This window comes from Hypanus sabinus, chromosome 17 (assembly GCF_030144855.1).
Source record: "Hypanus sabinus isolate sHypSab1 chromosome 17, sHypSab1.hap1, whole genome shotgun sequence".
Taxonomy (NCBI): domain Eukaryota; kingdom Metazoa; phylum Chordata; class Chondrichthyes; order Myliobatiformes; family Dasyatidae; genus Hypanus; species Hypanus sabinus.
The window spans coordinates 1162079-1180318 of NC_082722.1; the positions used below are offsets into that span (position 1 = coordinate 1162079).

An 18240-nucleotide genomic window follows, 5' to 3' on the forward strand; every position below is an offset into this window, starting at 1 on the left:
GTTATCTCTAGTCATAACCCAAATATTGCTGTTACAGAGAAAACATTACATTATCAGTGAAACCTTACAGCATGTTACAGTAGTATTTGCCATGTGATCAGAATATTGTTCATTGATACAGCATCGTTAAATTAACCCACTCGTTCTACAAAGTTTGCTTTGCCTTTCCTGGGCCTACTCTGGGAGGGTTGCAACTGTTCAAGAAGATCACTCACCAACGACTTCTCAAGGGCAGTTAGGGATAACTGATAAATATGGATTTTGCCACTGAAAAGCCAGTTCTCCAAAGTAAATAAAAATAAAATTTAGAACCACAAGGGAAAGCTACACTTTCAGAGGAGTACAGTTCACAGTATACAGATATTTTTCATAAAAGTATTCCACATGTTTCCATTGTCCTCACATTATGCCCATAACCATTCGGAGATTTCCAAGATATTTCCATGTTCACTACACTGCACCAGTCATTCAATTATCTCTTGCTCTTTACTGCCCAATTTCTATATATTCCATGCCCATCACAATATGGCTCAAAATAGATTGCAGCACTCTGATAGACTATTTTTGTTTATGAATATTCCATACTACTTCCTTGTACACTCTTCCATAATATTCTGTACAAGCTGTCCAATCCTATTTATTTGGCAGTTAGAACATGGGTGTGAACAATACGTCATCGAGCTTTCTGTAAATCTTATTGTTGTGTACTTAGCCAATGAGCAACACTCAGTTGGTGAAGAGAGAGATCCAATGAGGAGTGAGGAGAAATGCAAAAGTGACCAGCTGTCTCAGCAGGAACAGACTAACAACACAGAGAGAAGTGACTACAATTCAACAAAACATCAGAATAAAGCCAGGAAGGACTTGGGGCCAAGGTGAGGATCTTGTCCTATAATATCCAAATTATCGATTGTCAGATCAGCCCTGTTGCCCTGATTTTCTCTATCCTCTTCACATTCATGTCATTCCCCCCAATCCCAATATCTACCTTTACTATGTATTGTGGGCTGTTGACCTTTCAACCTGGACATTTTTTGAATGTGGGAGGAAACTGGAGCAACAAGGAAAACCTACACTATCAGAGTCTATACAAACTCCACACAGACAGCACGGAGAACAAAACCTGGGTTACTGGAGTTGAAGTAGCAGCTCTGCTAGCTGCAATTTCTTGGTATAGTGGCTTTAAATTAATCTTTTAAAAAGTGCTTTACACAGGCAATATTAAAATATACTGGCCTCATACTATAAGGAGAAGCATTAAGACAAGTGACTTTCCTGGTCCAACCAAGTATGTGCCACGGTCATGAAAGTGTGGCAAGTGCCTCTACTTTATCAAGAGGTGAAAGTAATTCAGAATGTCCCCATTGATCATCATTAACTTTTACAGGTGCAGTAAAGAAAGCATTTTGTCTGGATACATCAAGACTTGCATGGGAACAGCTCCGCCCAAGTTTGCAAGAAAGTGCAGTAATTTGTGGATATAGCTCATAAGAACATAAGAAATGGGAGCAGGAGTAGGCCATCTGTCCTGTCAAGCCTGCTCCGCCTTTTAATAAGATCATGGCTGATTTGGCCATGGACTTAGCTTCACCTACCTGCCTTTTCTCCAGAACCTTTAATTCCCCTACTATGAAAAAATCTATCCAACCTTGTCTTAAATATATTTATTGAGTTAAGCTACAGTGCTTCATTGGGCAGAGAATTCGACAGATTAACCTCTCTGGGGAAAACAGTTCCTTCTCATCTCCATCCTAAATCTATTGCCCCAAATCTTGAGGCTATGTCCCGTAATTCTAGTCTCATCTACCAGTGGAAACAATTTTCTTGCCTTTATCTTATCTATCCCTTTCATAATTTTGTGTCTCCATAAGATCTCTTGTTCTTCTGAATTCCAGAAAGTATAGTCCTAGGTATCTCAATCTCTCCTCATAGTCTAACCCCCAAATCTCTGGAATCATCAACCTGGTGAACCTCCTCTGCGCTGCCTCCAAAGCCAGTATATCCTTCCTCAAATAAGGAGACCAGAACTGCACATAGCACTCCTGGTGTGGCGTCACCAGTCCCTGTACAGTTGAAGTATAACCTCCCTGCTCTTAAGTTCAATCCCTCTAGCAATAAAGGCCAACATTCCCATTGCCTTCTTGATCGCCTGCTGTACCTGCAAACCATAGAAACATACAAAACCTACAACACAATACAGGCCCTCCGGCCACAATGCTGTGCCGAACATATACCTACTTTAGAAATTACCTAGGGTTACCCATAGTCCTCTATTTTTCTAAGCTCCATGTACCTATCCAGGAGTCTCTTAAAAGACCCCATTGTATCCACCTCCATCACCGTCGCCAGCAGCTCATTCCTGCATTCACCGCTCTCTGTGTAAAAAAAACACAACAACAACTCCTCTGTACCTACTTCCAAGCACCTTAAAACTGCCCTCTCATGTTAGCCATTTCAGCCCTGGGAAAAATCCTCTGACTAACCACACGATTAATGCCTCTCATCATCTTAAACCCCTTTATCAGGTCACCTCTCATCCTCTGTCGCTCTAAGGAGATAAAGGCGAGTTCACTCAAGCTATTCTCATAAGGCATGCTCCCCAATCCAGGCATCATCTTTTTAACTCTCCTTTGCACCCTTTCTAGAGTTTCCACAATCCTTCCTGTAGTTAGGTGACCAGAACTGAGCACAGTACTCCAAGTGGGGTCTGACCAAGGTGCTATATACAGTGGCATGCAGAAGCTTGGGCACCCCTGGTCAAAATTTCTGTTACTGTGAATAATTAAGTGAGTAGAAGATGAACTGATCTCCAAAAGTCGTAAAGTTAAAGATGAAACATTCTTTTCAACATTTTAAGCAAGATTAGTGTATTATTTTTGTATTGTACAATTTCAGAGTGGGGAAAAAAGGAAAGGAGAACCATGCAAAATTTTGGGCACCCCAAGAGAATTGAGCTGCCAGATAACCTTTACCAAGGTCTCAGACCTCTATTAGCTTGTTAGGGCTATGGCTTGTTCACAGTCATCGTTAGGAAAGGCCAGGTGATGCAAATTTCAAAGCTTTATAAATACCCTGACTCCTCAAACCTTGTCCCAACAATCAGCAGCCATGGGCTCCACTAAGCAGCTGCCTAGCACTCTGAAAATTAAAATAAATGATGCCCACAAAGCAGGAGAAGGCTGTAAGAAGATAAAGTGTTTTCTGGTAGCCACTTCCTCAGTTCGTAATGTAATTAAGAAATGGCAGTTAACAGGAACAGTGGAGGTCAAGTTGAGGTCTGGAAGAGCAAGTAAATTTTTTGAGGGAACTACTCATAGGATTGCTAGAAAGGCAAATCAAAAGCCCCGTTTGACCGCAAAAGACCTTCAGGAAGATTTAGCAGGCTCTGGAGTGGTGGTACACTGTTCTACTGTGCAGCGACACCTGCACAAATATGACCTTCATGGAAGAGTCATCAGAAGAAAACCTTTTCTGCGTCCTCACCACAAAATTCAGCGTCAGAAGTTTGCAAAGGAACATCTAAACAAGCGTGATGCATTTTGGAAACAAGTCCTGTGGATTGGTGAAGTTAAAATACAACTTTCTGGTCACAATGAGCAAAGGTATGTTTGGAGAAAAAGGTGCAGAATTTCATGAAAAGAACACCTCTCCAACTGTTAAGCACGGGGGTGGATTGATCATGCTTTGGGCTTCTGTTGCAGCTAATGGCACAGGGAACATTTCACTAGTAGAGGGAAGAATGAATTCAATTAAATACCAGCAAATTCTGGAAGCAAACATCACACCGTTTGTTAAAAAAAGCGCTGAATATGAAAAGAGGATGGCTTCTACAACAGGATAATGATCCAAATCCACACCTCAAAATCCACAATCCAAAATCCAAGAATTTCACAGAATTAGAAGTCTTTTGCAGGGAAGAATGGGTGAAAACCCCCCAAACAAGAATTGAAAGACTCAGCTGGCTACAGAAAGCGTTTACAAGCTGTGATACTTGTCAAAGGGGGTGTTGCTAAGTACTGGCCATGCAGGGTGCCCAAACTTTTGCTTTGGGCCCTTTTTTTGTTATTTTGAAACTGTAAAAGATGGAAATAAAAAGTAATGTTGCTTAAAATATTAAAGAAATGTGTCATCTTTAACTTTATGCATTTTGGAAATCAGGTCCTCTTTTACTCACACTACTCCACACTACCAAGGGTCTTACCATTAATACTATGTTCTGTTCTGATATTTGACCTACCAGAATGAACCACCTCACACTTACCTAGGTTGAACTCAATCTGCCACTTCTCAGCCCAGTTTTGCATTCTATTGATGTCCCGCTGTAACCTCTGACTGCCCTCCACACTATCCACAACACCCCCAACCTTCGTGTCATCAGCAAAGTTACTAATCCATCCCTGCACTTCCTCATCCATCTTTTGTGATTCATGCACAAGCACTCCCAAGTTGCTCTGCACAGCAGCCTGCTACAAATTTTTACCATTTATATAATAATCTGCTCTTTCATTTTTTCTTCCTAAGTGGATGATCTAGCATTTCAAGTCAAGTCGTTTATTGTCATTTTGACCACAGACTGCTGGTACAGTACACAGTAAAAATGAAACAACGTTCCTCCAGGACCCTGGTGCTACATGAAACAACACAAAACTACACTCGGCTATGTGAGACAGCACAAGGCTACACTAGACTACGTAAAACAACATAAAAACTGCACTAGACTACAGGCCTGCACAAGACTACATAAAGTGCACAAAACAGTGCAGGGTGGTACAATAGTTAATAAACAAGACAATAGGCACAGTAGAGGACAAATTACAATATAATAATAAATTATGTAGATGTCAGTCTAGACTCTGAGTATTGAGGAGCATGATGGCTTGAGGGAAGAAACTGTTGCACAGTCTGGTCGTGAGAGCCCAAATGCTTTGGTACCTTTTGCCAGATGGCAGGAGAGAAGAGTTTGTGCGAGGGGTGCATGGGGTCCTTCACAATGCTGTTAGCTTTGCGGGTGCAGCATGTGGTGTAAATGTCTGTAATAGCTGGAAGAGAGACTCCAGTGACCTTCTCAGCTCACCTCACTATCCGCTGCAGGGTCTTGCGAACTGAGACGGTGCAATTCCTGATCCAGGCTGTGATGCAGCTGCTCAGGATGCTCTCGATACATCCTCTATAGAATGTGGTGAGGATGGGAGATGGACTTTAATCAGCCTTTGCAGAAAGTAGAGACGCTGCTGGGGTTTCTTTTGTATGGAGCTGGTGTTGAGGGACCAGGTGAGATTCTCCGCCAGGTGAACATCAAGAAATTTGGTGCTCTTAACGATCTCAACAGAGAAGCCGTTAATGTTCACTGGAGAGTGGTCGCTCTGCGCTCTCCTGAAGTCACCAACCAGCTCTTTTGTTCACATTCAGAGACAGGTTGTTGGCTCTGCACCAGTCTGTTAGCCGCTGCACCTCCTCTCTGTATGCTGACTCGTCGTTCTTGCTGATGAGACTCACCACGTTTGTGTTAGCAGCGAACTTGATGATGTGATTTGAGCTGTGTATTGCTGCACAGTCGTGGGTCAGCAGAGTGAACAGCAGTGGACTGAGCACGCAACCCTGGGGGGCCCCTGTTTTTCTGTGTGATGGCGTTGGAGATGCTGTTCCTAATCCAGACTGACTGAGGTCTCCTAGTCAGGAAGTCTAGAATCCAGTTGCAGAGGGAGGTGTTCAGGCCCAGCAGTTTCAGCTTTCCAGTCAGGTGCTGAGGAATGATTATGTTGAATGCTGAACTGAAGTCTATGAACAGCATTTGAACGTATGTGTCTTTTTTGTCCAGGTGGGTGAGGGCCAGGTGGAGGGTGGTGGTGATGGCGTCATCTGTTGAGCACTTGGGATGATATGCGAATTGCAGGTGGTCCAGTGAGGGGGGCAGCAGGGTCTTTATGTGCCTCATGACGAGCCTCTTGAAATACTTCATGATTTCCCAACATTGTACTTCATCCAATAGGCTCTTGTCCACTCACTTAACCTACCTATATCCCTCTGCAGACTGTCCATATCTTCTACGTAATTTAATTTCTACTCAATGTAATGTCATCAGCAAACTTAGATACAGTATACTCAGTCCCCTCTTCCAGATTGTTAATCATGAACAGTTGTGGGCCAAGCACTGACTGCTGTGACTCACCACTGATTGCCAACCAGAGTAACACCCACGTATCTCAACTCTCTGCTTTCTATTAATTAACCAATCCTTTATCCATGCTAATGCATCACCTCCAATTCTATGCATACTTATCTTATGGATGTCTTTTATGTGGCATCTTATCAAACGCCTTCTGGAAATCCAAGTAAATAATGTCCATGTATTCCCTTCCATCTACTGTGCTTGTTATCCTTTAACAACTCTAGTAAGTTTGTAAAACAGGACCTGCCTTTGCTGAATCCATGCTGTGTCTGCCTGATGGATGCATTTCTTTCCAGATGCCTTGCTATTTCTTCTCTAATTATAGCTTCAAGCATTTTCTCAGCTACAGATTTTAAATTACCTGGCTTATAGTTACCTGCCTTTTGCCTACATCCTTCTTTGAACAGTGGCATGACACTTGCCATCTTCCAATCCATTGGAACCTGCCCAGAGTCCAGAGAATTTTGGTAAATTATCACCAAATCCTCTACTATAACTTCTGCCATTTCTTTCAGTACCCTGGGATGCATTCTATCAGGACCAGGGGACTTGTCTTTCTTTATGCCCACAAGTTTGCTTGGCACTATTTCTTTGGTGATAGCTCCAAACATCATGGGAACTAACCTCCCTTCGCCCATGGACTCCGTCTACACTTCTCACTGCCTTGGTAAAGCAGCCAACGTGATCAAAGACCCCACCCACTTTCAGATACCTTGTCTTCATTCCACATGCACCCTTCGCCCCAGCATCTAGCAGGAAATACACAAGTCTACCAGGCTTGATGATAGCTATTATCCCACCATTATAAGACGATGGATTGGACCACTTTTTGATAAGGTGTACTCTTGCCCACAATCTAAATTGCTGTGGATTTGTACCTATTGTTTGCTTGCACTAGTTTCTCAGTAATTATAACAACTTATTTTACATTGTACTTTTGCATTTCCCATGTTATCTTGATGTACTGATGTGATGAAATGACCTGTATATATGGCATGCAAAATAGTCTTCCCTATTTCAGTACATGTAGTAATAATAAATCAATTTATCAAATTTACAAATTTAAAGTTGGAAGTTTTTAAGGGGAAGGAGAATGGAGATATTTATGGAAGGAAATTCCAAGCTTTAGGCTTCTTATAGCTACAGATATAAGGTGATTCAAGTCTGGAATTCTTAATTGGAAGAGCACAGATACTCTGGAGAACTTCAGGAGCTCACAGAGAAAGGGAAGAGATGATGAGTAGGAGAGGTTCTGTGTGGGGACATGAAAACAAGAGTGAGAATTTAAAATCAAACAATTGCTAAGCAGGAGCTAATGCAGATAAATAAGCACAGTGTTAAAGAATGAACTTGACCTTATGGAAATTATAGTTGGTGTAATGTGGCTTTGGATGACCTCTGGTTTGGAGAGTGTCATATGAGAAACTCTTGCCAATGGTTCAAAGGTCCAATTTAATGTCAGAGAAATGTATACAATACACATCCTGAAATGCTTTTTCTTTGCAAACATCCACAAAAACAGAGGAGTGCCCCAAAGAATGAATGACAGTTAAACGTGAGAACCCCAAAGTCCCCCTCAGCTCCCCTCCCTCCTGCACATAGGCGGCAGCAAACAACGATCCCCGTCCCCCACCAGCAAAAAAAAAGTGTCATCACCCACCACCAAGTGCTCAAGCATGAGCAAAGCAATTGCAAAGACACAGACTTGCAAAGACTTCGTGTTTCACCTGGCATTCAGCATACCACAGGCTCTCTCTCTCCCCCCTAATAAGGGAGAAGAAGGTGTCTCTGTTTTTCCCAGCGAGCGGGGAGACATAACAAACAACTTGCTGGTTTATGATGCCAAAAGTCTGTTACGTTGCTTTTTCTGAGCTCTGTTCCCAAAGATGTCAAAGATCCTGGGTCTTTGGGCACAGAGCAGTAGATTTTCTGACTCCCTCAATGACACAGTGGTCCCCTGCAGTGACACCGACCCTCAATCCGCCCATCTCCAGTGCCCTGTGATCTTGGGCTTCCAATCTGAGCCAGACTCTCAGGCCAAAACCATGGTGTGCCGAACAACCGCCAGTCCTGAAACCTGGACAACGGGTCCCAATCCCGCAAAGAACCGAAGTCAGTGTGTAACTCCAGGGCAGTGTCTTTAAAAGAACCCTAAAAGGGAAAAATAAAGATATTAAAGATGGAAATAGAGCTGCTTTTGAAGATGCAAGCAAAGGAGTCATCATTTAATGCCATCTTTACTCTGCCTTGGAGGTTCTCTTGGATAACTCTACTTGGAAGCTAGAAGGTTGTTGGAACTGTTGACTCTAGTGGAAATACATGGTTCAAAAGTTCTATTGGTTGTGGATTTGATCTGAAGCAACACCTTGAGAGGGGGAAGGAAGATTAGAGTTGGGATCTACATGAATAGAAAGGACAAAAGTTATTTGTTTATTGAGAGGATGTGATGGTGTATCATCGCAAAGTAAGAAGACAATACCAAAGGAGATAGAAGATAGAAAAATTTGAATAATATGAAGACCAGGAAAGCATGTTTGGAGGTCAGCAGTTTTACGAGAGTAGGGTTTAATGGACTGGGAAGCCATTTTGATGAAAACATTGGAGAGGACATGAGGAAATAGAGAAAACATTAAAATCAGGGCTGATGCACAGGCTAACAATGGAAGAACTTCAGCTTATGGTTCATGGGAACAGGAAGAGGCAGCAGATCACGTGGTTTTGATGTTGAACATTATAAGAGAGAGAGAATGTAACAGGGAAGGGGATGGGGTTTGAAGGATGGTTTACAGTGAAGGATTTATAATTACATTCCAAGATGATTGTGGGTTACTGACCCATTTCTGTTAGAAAAGAGCTGGAAAATGTGTTTTATTTGAGTCAGCAGGATTCGATGTAAATGGCTGAAATGTTGTATGGGGTATTTGTCACTTTGATTTATGGAGATGAAGGTGAAGTCTGTAGCAGGAGGAGAAAAATGGTTTATTGGATTCCACGTTGATAAATGTGAAGATAAGTGTAAAAATAGATCTGTAGCTGGAGAAATCTGGTGGTGAATGGAGAGTTGAAGGGTGAGGATTGACACCTCTGTTTATGCTTAGGGAGCCTTTAACCAAGTCCAGATAGAAGTAGAGATGTTTTCTCATTTTCACCATTTGTTTCCTCCTTATCAGTGATCACTGGATTGTTGTTGGTAATATGAGTTCTACAGAAGATGATCGTGCAGTAGTTGAGTACCTGGGTGTGTCTGCACGGTCACTTGAGAAACCAATGTCTCTTGATCTATTTTTACTTTAATGTGAACATATTGTATAGCTGCTACAATTATGTGACATTGATACAGTGGTTTGGAAATGGCATTGTAAATCCTGGAAGAAGTTTAGAAAGCTGCCACTACCTTTGATGATCATTTCCTTGCTATTATCAATCTGATGCCAATTCACCTCCAATTTGATTGTCTTTCATAGTATGCAATTGTAGTCCAAATACTCCCACTCTACAGCTTCAACCTAACAGACACCCCCTTTGGAGGGTGAATGTGGAATGCGTGGAATTGATATGGTGACTTCCTCTATATTAGAACATGGATCCACTGAAAAGAATTGAATTTTAGAATGTTTGTAGCAGTGCTGAAGGATGCTTTCACCTACCTCCATACCGTATTGCAACTTTCTCTATTATGTATATGAGTTGTTTGCACCCAACAGCTTTGCTTGTCAAGCTTCTCCCTTTAGATAAGTGAGACAATCCAATTACGGGCTTCTGGTCCTAAATAACCCATTTATCCCTATGACTCTGTTGTATTGGTGTAGCTACATGCGTGTTGACTTCTTAATCATCCACTGCCAGTCCAGGTGAAGGATCTCCACGAGAAAGTCCCCTGAACTTCCCCCAGTACTTTGATTTCTTTTTTGCCCTGATTGCTATGTCGTTCTCTTCAGCTTCACCTAGTCAGGTAGCCAACCTGGTCAGTAAGAGATTTAAGTCTAACCTTTTCCCCATTAACACACTCTGTACACAGCTCATCTGTGAAACCTGACTATGATAGCTTTGCAAAGTTCAAAGTACATTCATTGTAGTGTTTACTTTAAAACAAACCAAAACCAGTGAGAGACTAAGCCAGCAGGTTGACACTTTATGACATGCTTCAAAAATAACAATGTTCCAAAGTTGAAAAAGGTATGCTCGACCCTTTATTACAAAACCAGCCAAGATGAACAATCTTGTAGTGATTTAAAATAAACTAATGGAATGAAATCAGCAATATAGCATTCAAATTAAAGAAGTAACAAAGTTAGCAATCAAGCTAATGTATTTAAGAGAAGTTAGTAATCTAGTTAGAGTTCTAATAACATAATTAGCATAACTAAGCAGTCAACTAAATTAGCGTTCCATATGTAACTAAATATTTTAAGTGTTCCACTAGAGTCCTATTTAGTGATCGAATAGTGGTCAACAAAACAAATATCCTTTTCCATTGCTCAACCCCTTTCCACCACACTAAACTAAACAACTAACCAAGCACAAGCGTGTATACGTAACTATACTCATTTGCTTCTAGCACGTCCCTGCCAACGTGACAGATTATCATAATAAACAGGCTATAAAATAAAATACAGAAATATAATAAATATATGACTCCAACAGACAGAAAATAGATACTTGACTCCTAATTATTACGTTATGAAATCCCTTTTTACTGGGCATCTCTAGAGATGAGGCTCACTAAGCCTTGCTAACAGTCACTAGACTCTGGTGAGAAAACCATCTTTCTCAAAGTCCATGCTTTTAGGGTTGGTATGGCTTGGGTTTCGACCACCTGAACCCTGGTCTTCATGAATACTGTGTAAATACTGCCCCCATGCAGTTAGCCATCATCAAGAAAAAAACATCACACACTGCATACAATTATAAAGAAAGTATATTTACAAATTCAGCTTTATCAAACAGATAGTAGAAAAAAGAAAAGAAAAACAATTAAAGGGCCCATTAGAGTTAATCCAGTCCAAATGTGAGCATAGATTGAGCTCATCTTGAAGATGTCTTTAACTTACACGTCGGACCCACAGTCTGCATGAAAGCACACACCACCTTCCGAATGTTGCTTGAAATCCATGTCAAACAAACGGGCTCCCCCGCAGGAGTATCGGTTCTTCCTCCTTAAAGCCAGTCATTTGCACAAAGCACCTTGTGCAACAGGGATAGCATATTCAGCTATTCCACCCCCCCCCCCCCGTCTTCGAGCTCCTACCAAAAAGACCTCAACGCCCAACGGTGTCCGCCACAAAAACCTCTCAGCCCAGCATTCTCTAGCACTTTCTCCCAATCCCACCATCTTGATTGGCTGACACAACATTCCTAAATTGAACAACTTATCCTCTTATTTTTAGCTCAAATGCAAACATGCTAAAATCAGAAAAGACTGCTCTTATAGAACAGCTAAAATGAAAAGCCTACAGCATAGCAGTAAAAATCTTAACCAAGGCATTCCACTCTTTCCCCCACCCCCCACCAAAATGGTCATGTCCTCATGACTTTGAAAGTTACCAACTCATCATTAATAACACAGTTTTCAAAGGAATTTAATGATGTCAGGATTTCCAATCCATTTGTAAATGGTAGTGACATATCTCATTAAGGGGTTAGATGCAAAACTGTTCTCAACACTCGGTGAGTCTTAGGCCAGCCTATCTGGGAGTTTCCTGACTCTTTGAAACCTCCTTATCCCACCTTCAGCTCCTCCAGTTTTAACCACCCTTTGTGACCTTTACTGTCTATCAGAGGGTGCTTCCCCTGTCTATCACTCGTATCATCTGGTGGCTCAAGTCCCTCTGCTCCATGACTGAACTTAACTTCCTCCAGTTTAAGCAGGTGCTGCCAAACATCTTCTCCCTTCACTGGTGCTAACTGGCAACACCTTTCTCGGAAAAAGGTGTCCTTGGTCATTCTAATAGTATGGCTAACACTTCGAGAGCAATCAACATCCGACTCATCAGTCAAAGCATCTTCTCACCGTAAGAAAGATCCAACCCACGTCTACTCTATCAAAGTCTTTTAACATTCCATAGGTTTCAATGAGGTCATCCCTCGTTCTTCTGAATTCTAGCGAATGCAGGCCCAGAGCCATCAAACGCTCTTCATATGACAAGCCATTCAATTCTGGAATCATTTTTATGAGCCTTTGAACCCCCTCCAGTTTTAGTACAGCCTTTCTAAGGTAAGGGGTCCAACCCTGTTCACAATGCTCCAAGTGAGGCCTCACCAGTGCTTTATAAGATTTTAACATCACATACTTGCTTTTATTTCCTAGTCCTCCTGAAGTGAATGCAAACATTGCATTTGCCTTCCTCACCACAGACTCAACCTGAAATTAACCTTGACGGAATTGTGCACAAGGACTCCCAAGTCTGATTGCATTTCATTTTTTTTGTTTTTTCTCTCCATTTAGACAATAGTCATCCCTTTCATTTCTTCTACTAAAGTGCATGACCATACACTTCCTGACACTGTACGAGGGGTGATTGATAAGTTCGTGGCCTAAGGTAGATGGAATCAGTTTTAGAAAACCTATATTTTTCAACATAGTCCCCTTCTACTTTTACACACTTAGTCCAGCAGTTGTGGAGCATACGGATCTTGTCCTCCAGAAAGTGTCCACAGATGGGTGATTGATAAGTTAGTGGCCTAAGATAGAAGAAGGTGAGTTATACAGTTCTCATTACATGCACGTGCAATTCAACTCTTTGAGTGATTATGCAGAAAGTTTGAAGTTAATAACTCATCTCCTTCTACCGTAGACCACAAACTTATCAATCACCCCTGATGAGTTATTAACTTCAAACTTTCTGCATATTCACTCAGAGTTGAACTGCGTGTGCAAGTAACAAGAGCTGTATAACTCATCTCCTTTTACCTTAGGCCATGAACTTATCAGTCACCCCTTGTATTCCATCTGCCATTTCTTTCTCCATTCTCCTAATCTATCCAAGTCATTCTGTAGTTCCTCTACTTCCTCAAAGCTATCTGCCCCTCTTGTATCTTCTTATTGTCTGAAAAACTTCCATTATCCAAATCATTGACAAATAACATTGGTCCTAACACTGTGGAAAATCACTAGTCACCAGCAAGCAGTCAGAAAAGGCTCCCTTTATTCCCATACTTTGACTCCTGCCAAACAACCACTTCTTTATCCATGCTAGAATCGTGCCTGTAATATCATGGACTTGTAGCTTGTTAAGCAGCCTCATGTGTGGCACCTTGTCAAAGGCCTTCCGAAAATCCAAGTACATAACATCAACTGATTCTCCTTTGTCTGTCCTGCTTATTATTTCTTCAAAAAATTCCAGCAGATTTGACATGTAATATTTTCCCTTGAGGAAGCCACGCTGACTATGGCCTATTTTATCATGTCTCTCCAAGTACCCTGAGACCTCATCCTTAATAAGTCAGCTCCAACATCTTCCCAACCACTGTCAGACTAACTAGCCTATAGTTTAATTTCCTTTGCCTCTCTCCCTTCTTGACGAGTGGAGTGACATTTGCAGTTTCATTACTAATGCTTCCACGATCTCTTCTGCCACCTATTTCAGAATTCTGGAGTGTACATCATCTGGTCCAGGTGACTTATCTATCTTCTGACCTTTTAGTTTCGCAAGAACCTTCTCTGTAGTTATGGTAACTTCACACACTTAATGCCCCCTGACACCTGGAACTTCCACCATATGCTAGTCTCTTCCATAATGAAGACTGATGCAATATACTTACTCAGTTTGTCCACCTATTTGTTGACCCCCATTACTACCTCTCAAGCATCATTTTCCAATGGTCCAATATCCACTCACATCTTTTTTATACTTTATGTATCTGAAGAAACTTTTGGTGTCTTCTTTAATATTATTGGCTAGCTTACTTTCATATTCCATCTTTACCTTAATGACTTTTTAGTTGTCTTCTGTTCATTTTTAAAGGCTTCCAAATCATCTAACTTCCCACTAATTTTTGCTCTATTATATGCCCTTTGGCTTTTACGTTGACTTTGACTTCTCTTGTTAGCCATGGTTGTGTCATCTTTCCTTTAGAATACTTCTTCCTCTTTAGGATGTATAAACCCTGTGCCTCCTGAATTGCTTCCAGAAATTCCAGCCATTGCTGCTTTGCTGTCATCCTTGCCAGTTTTCTTTTCCAATCAATTCTGGCCATCTCCTCTCTCATGCTCTGTAACTCCTTTTACTCCACTGTAATACTGTTACATCTAACATTAGCTTCTCCTTCTCAAATTTCAGGGTGAATTCAATCATATTATGATCACATGTCCCTAAGGGTTCTTTTACCTTAAGTTCTCTAATCAATTACAGTTCATTGCACAGCATCGGAATAGCTGATCCTTTAGTGGGCTCAACCACAGTCTGCTTTCCCATCTACCTGCATATTGAAGTCCCCCATGACTATTGTATCATTTCCCTTTTAGAATGCATTTTCTATCTCCCGTTGTAATTTGTAGGCAACCTTCTTACTTCTGCTTAGGGGTCTGTGAACAACTCCCATCAATGTCTTTTTACCCTTGCAGTTCCTTAGCTCTACCCACTATGATTCAACAACTTTTGACTTATGTCTCCTCTTTCTAATGATTTAATTTTTTACCAATTTTTTACACTGCCCCCTGTGTAACTGTGCTGGAAGTTCATTTATCTGATTTTGTATATTTACTCACATTCAGATAGTACACGTTCAGCCCTGTAATCATCCTTTTCGATTTTTGTCGCACTATGCTCAACCTTTTGATTCCTAACTTTGTCTGTGAGGTCTTACCAACATCAACCTTCACAACCTCTTCACTAACTGTTGGGCACTCTGGTTTCCATCCCCTTGCAACTCTATTTTAAATCCCACCATGCAGCCTGAACAAGTCTTCCCGCTAGGATTTTAGTTCCCTTTTAGTTCAGGTGCAAACTGTTCCTTCTGTACAGTTCCCACCTTCTGTGGAAGTGAGACCAATGATCCAAAAGTCTTATGTCTTCCTTCCTACACTAACTGCTTAGTCACATATTAAACTGTATCATCTTCATAGTTCTAGCCTTACTAGCATGTGGCATGAATATCAATCCTGAGATCACAACCCTGAAGGTCCTGCCTTTTAACTTGGCACCAAACTCCTTGAACTCCCTGCACAAAACGTCATCACTCATCTTACCCATGTCATTGGTGACTACATGATCCATGTCTTCTAGCTGTTCACTCTCCCACATTGAGAATGCTGAGGACTTGATCCAAGACATCCCGGATCCTGGCACCTGGGAGGCAATATACTGTCATTCTCACCCACGAAACCTCCTGTCTGTTCCCCTAACTAATGAATCCCCTTTCACTACAGCATGCCTCCTCTTAAATCCTTAAACCTCTTCATTAGATTTAGAGCATGCTGTTCCGCAATCTTTGTATTATTTGGTATGTTAACCTTTTTTCTTTCTCAAAAATAAACTAAGCTGGTAGTGGCCATTCACCAGTTTTGCATAATTTGCAACCAGCTTCATGAACTTGTGGTCTTTTCTTGTCAAACCAAGTTGTTCCTCCTGACTGCTTTCTGGGAAGTCTGCCTTGAACTGCTGCTGCCAAAGCTCAAGCAAGTTCAAAACTGAGATCCTGCTAACTGTCAGCTCTCCCTATGCACAGTCTCTTCCATCAACCATTGCCTCCTTTCAGTGTCCAACCCAAATTGTTCTAATTGCATAGGGTCCATTATTAACACTGCAAATCGCTTATAGCAGCTCTAATACTTAGGGCACATTTGTCCCTATCAGCAGTCTAATTTCTCAATCAATCTCTGGTAAATAGATATGTTTCAGGTGAGACCATCTCTGGAGATTCCTGTAGCATGGAATGTTCCCTTTGTGGACAAGCAAATTTCCTGCATACAGAGGTTTGGTACTTCACGATAACTTTCACCATCTAAGCCAGCCACTTCTAAACCTGGAGCAATGTAGCTACTCACGGCCTTCTCATGATTGATGCTGTGTAAGAGAATCCATGTTCTTTTTCCTGTGAGGTTGAGCTTGTTTAAGAGGGGAAGCTGTCCCTGAATCATTGAGAGTGTAACTTCAGGCTTTTCTATCTCCTTCCTGATGGTAGCAATGAGAGGAGGGCATGTTCTAGTTGGTGGAGGTCCTAAATGATGGACCCTACCTTCCTGAGGCACTGCTTTTTGAAGATGACCTGGATACTACAGAGGTTAGTACTTATGATGGAACTGACTAATTTTACAACTTTCTTCAGCTTACTTCAATCCTGATCCCTAGCCACTGTAAGGCCATTAGATACCAGGGCACTACTCACTTCTATGTCTTCTATGTCGTGGCTTGTTTTGATTCTGCATGCATTTTGTTAGAGTAAGTGTGAAGTATGGTGGGATGCTTGCTATTTCATACATTACGTGAAAGACGCTATGGTGTCTTATACACTAACAGCCAAGCCATTTTCTTTTAGGGCTCACTATGAGCCCTTTCCTCCAGCTGAGGGCATGAATCCAATGTGTGTTCATCCTCTCAGAATAAACAAACGCTTTTCGCTGACGAGACCATTTCCCTTCCATTAGTTCCAGGCTCAGTTTTAACTTTACTTCTTGCAGTAGTGGCAAAGCTGCTTCTTTTAGCCTTAGAACAAAATTGTGACTTAGTTTTGTTTACACCTTATTGCCGGTGATGTAGCATCCTATACATTCCCAGACACTGGGTGTGTAGCCATCATTACTTGCCTTTCAGTAAAATCACCAATGTCAGTGAAAGTAATTTTACAGTTGTGCCTTTCTTGCAGTTTACTGACCACTGTTCTTCATTTATCCATAAGCAAATTAGGTAATTTCTTTGTAACAACCCACATATTGGCAGGCATATCCAGCTTACACACTTACTGCAAGTCTTCCATGGCATTGCCACAGCCTCTGGGAAGACTATAGTATTGAAGAGCTTTCAAAGAAATAGAGGCAGTCGCTATAGCTGACAGTCTTACCTTCAATACTACTTTCAAAACCTCTCAGGAATGCATCATACTGCAGTGGGTCTCTGTTTAAGATTTGAATTTCTGTTTTGGGCAAAGATGAAATACATTGCTCTTGTACCAATAAGGTTTGTTAGCAACACACAGAAAATGTTGGAGGAACTCAGCAGGCTAGGCAGCATCAATGGAAAAGAGTAAACGGTCAATGTTTGGAGCCGAGACCCTTCATCAGGACTGGAAAGAAAAGATGAGAAGACGTGGGTTCAAACACAAACTGCTCTAAAAAGCTATTTTGTTCGCATTCTACAAATTTCCTCTCTTGGGATAATAACGTGATTTTCATCACCCATTTTGATTTTGCCCCCATGTTGCACTTTAACTCATTCCACTGACAACAATTTTGCCCTATCATAAGACCATAAGACTTAGCAGCAGAATGAGGCCATTTGGCCCATTAAGTCTGCTCCACTATTCAACCATGGCTGAAACATTTTACCCCTCCTCACCCGCACTCTCCATCCTTCTCCCTGTAACATAGAAACCTAGAAAACCTACAGCACAATACAGGCCCTTCGGCCCACAATGTTGTGCTGAACATGTGCTTACTTTAGAAATTACCTAGGGTTACCCCTAGCCCTCTTTTTCTAAGCTCCATGTACCTATCCTAGAATCTCTTCAAAGACTCTATTGTATCAACCTCCACCACCGTCACAGGCAGCCATTCCACACACACACCTCTCTCTGCATAAAAAAAACAACTTGCCCCTGACATCTCTTCTGTGCCTACTTCCAAGCACCTTAAAACTGTGCCCCCTCATGTTAGCCATTTCAGCCCCTGGGAAAAAAGTCTCTGACTATCCACACGATCAATGCCTCTCATCATCTTATACACCTATTGATTAACCTTGGATTCTGTGTCCAATCAAGAACCTATCAATCTTTGCCTTAAATACACCCAACGGCCTGGCCTCCACAGCTGTTCGTGGTAATAAATTCTACAAATACACAACCCTCAGGCTAAAGAAATTTCTCTGCATCTCTGTTTTAAATGACCGCCCTCTCAATCCTGGGGCTGTGACCTCTCG

The 18240-nt window shown here is 41.6% G+C and overlaps 1 protein-coding gene across 12 annotated transcripts in view; it reads left to right on the forward strand.

Annotated features, from left to right (window-relative positions):
• Positions 1-18240, forward strand: part of dnaaf1 (dynein axonemal assembly factor 1) — a 180025-nt gene that overhangs the window by 59870 nt on the left and 101915 nt on the right. For 11 of the 12 annotated variants that reach the window (XM_059992457.1, XM_059992459.1, XM_059992466.1 and 8 more), the window contains one exon: positions 713-875. The exons of the other annotated variant lie outside the window; for it this stretch is intronic. In XM_059992457.1, coding sequence (XP_059848440.1) covers positions 713-875 — 163 coding nt within the window. The remainder of the gene's footprint in view (positions 1-712; positions 876-18240) is intronic. 12 annotated transcript variants of the gene reach the window in all.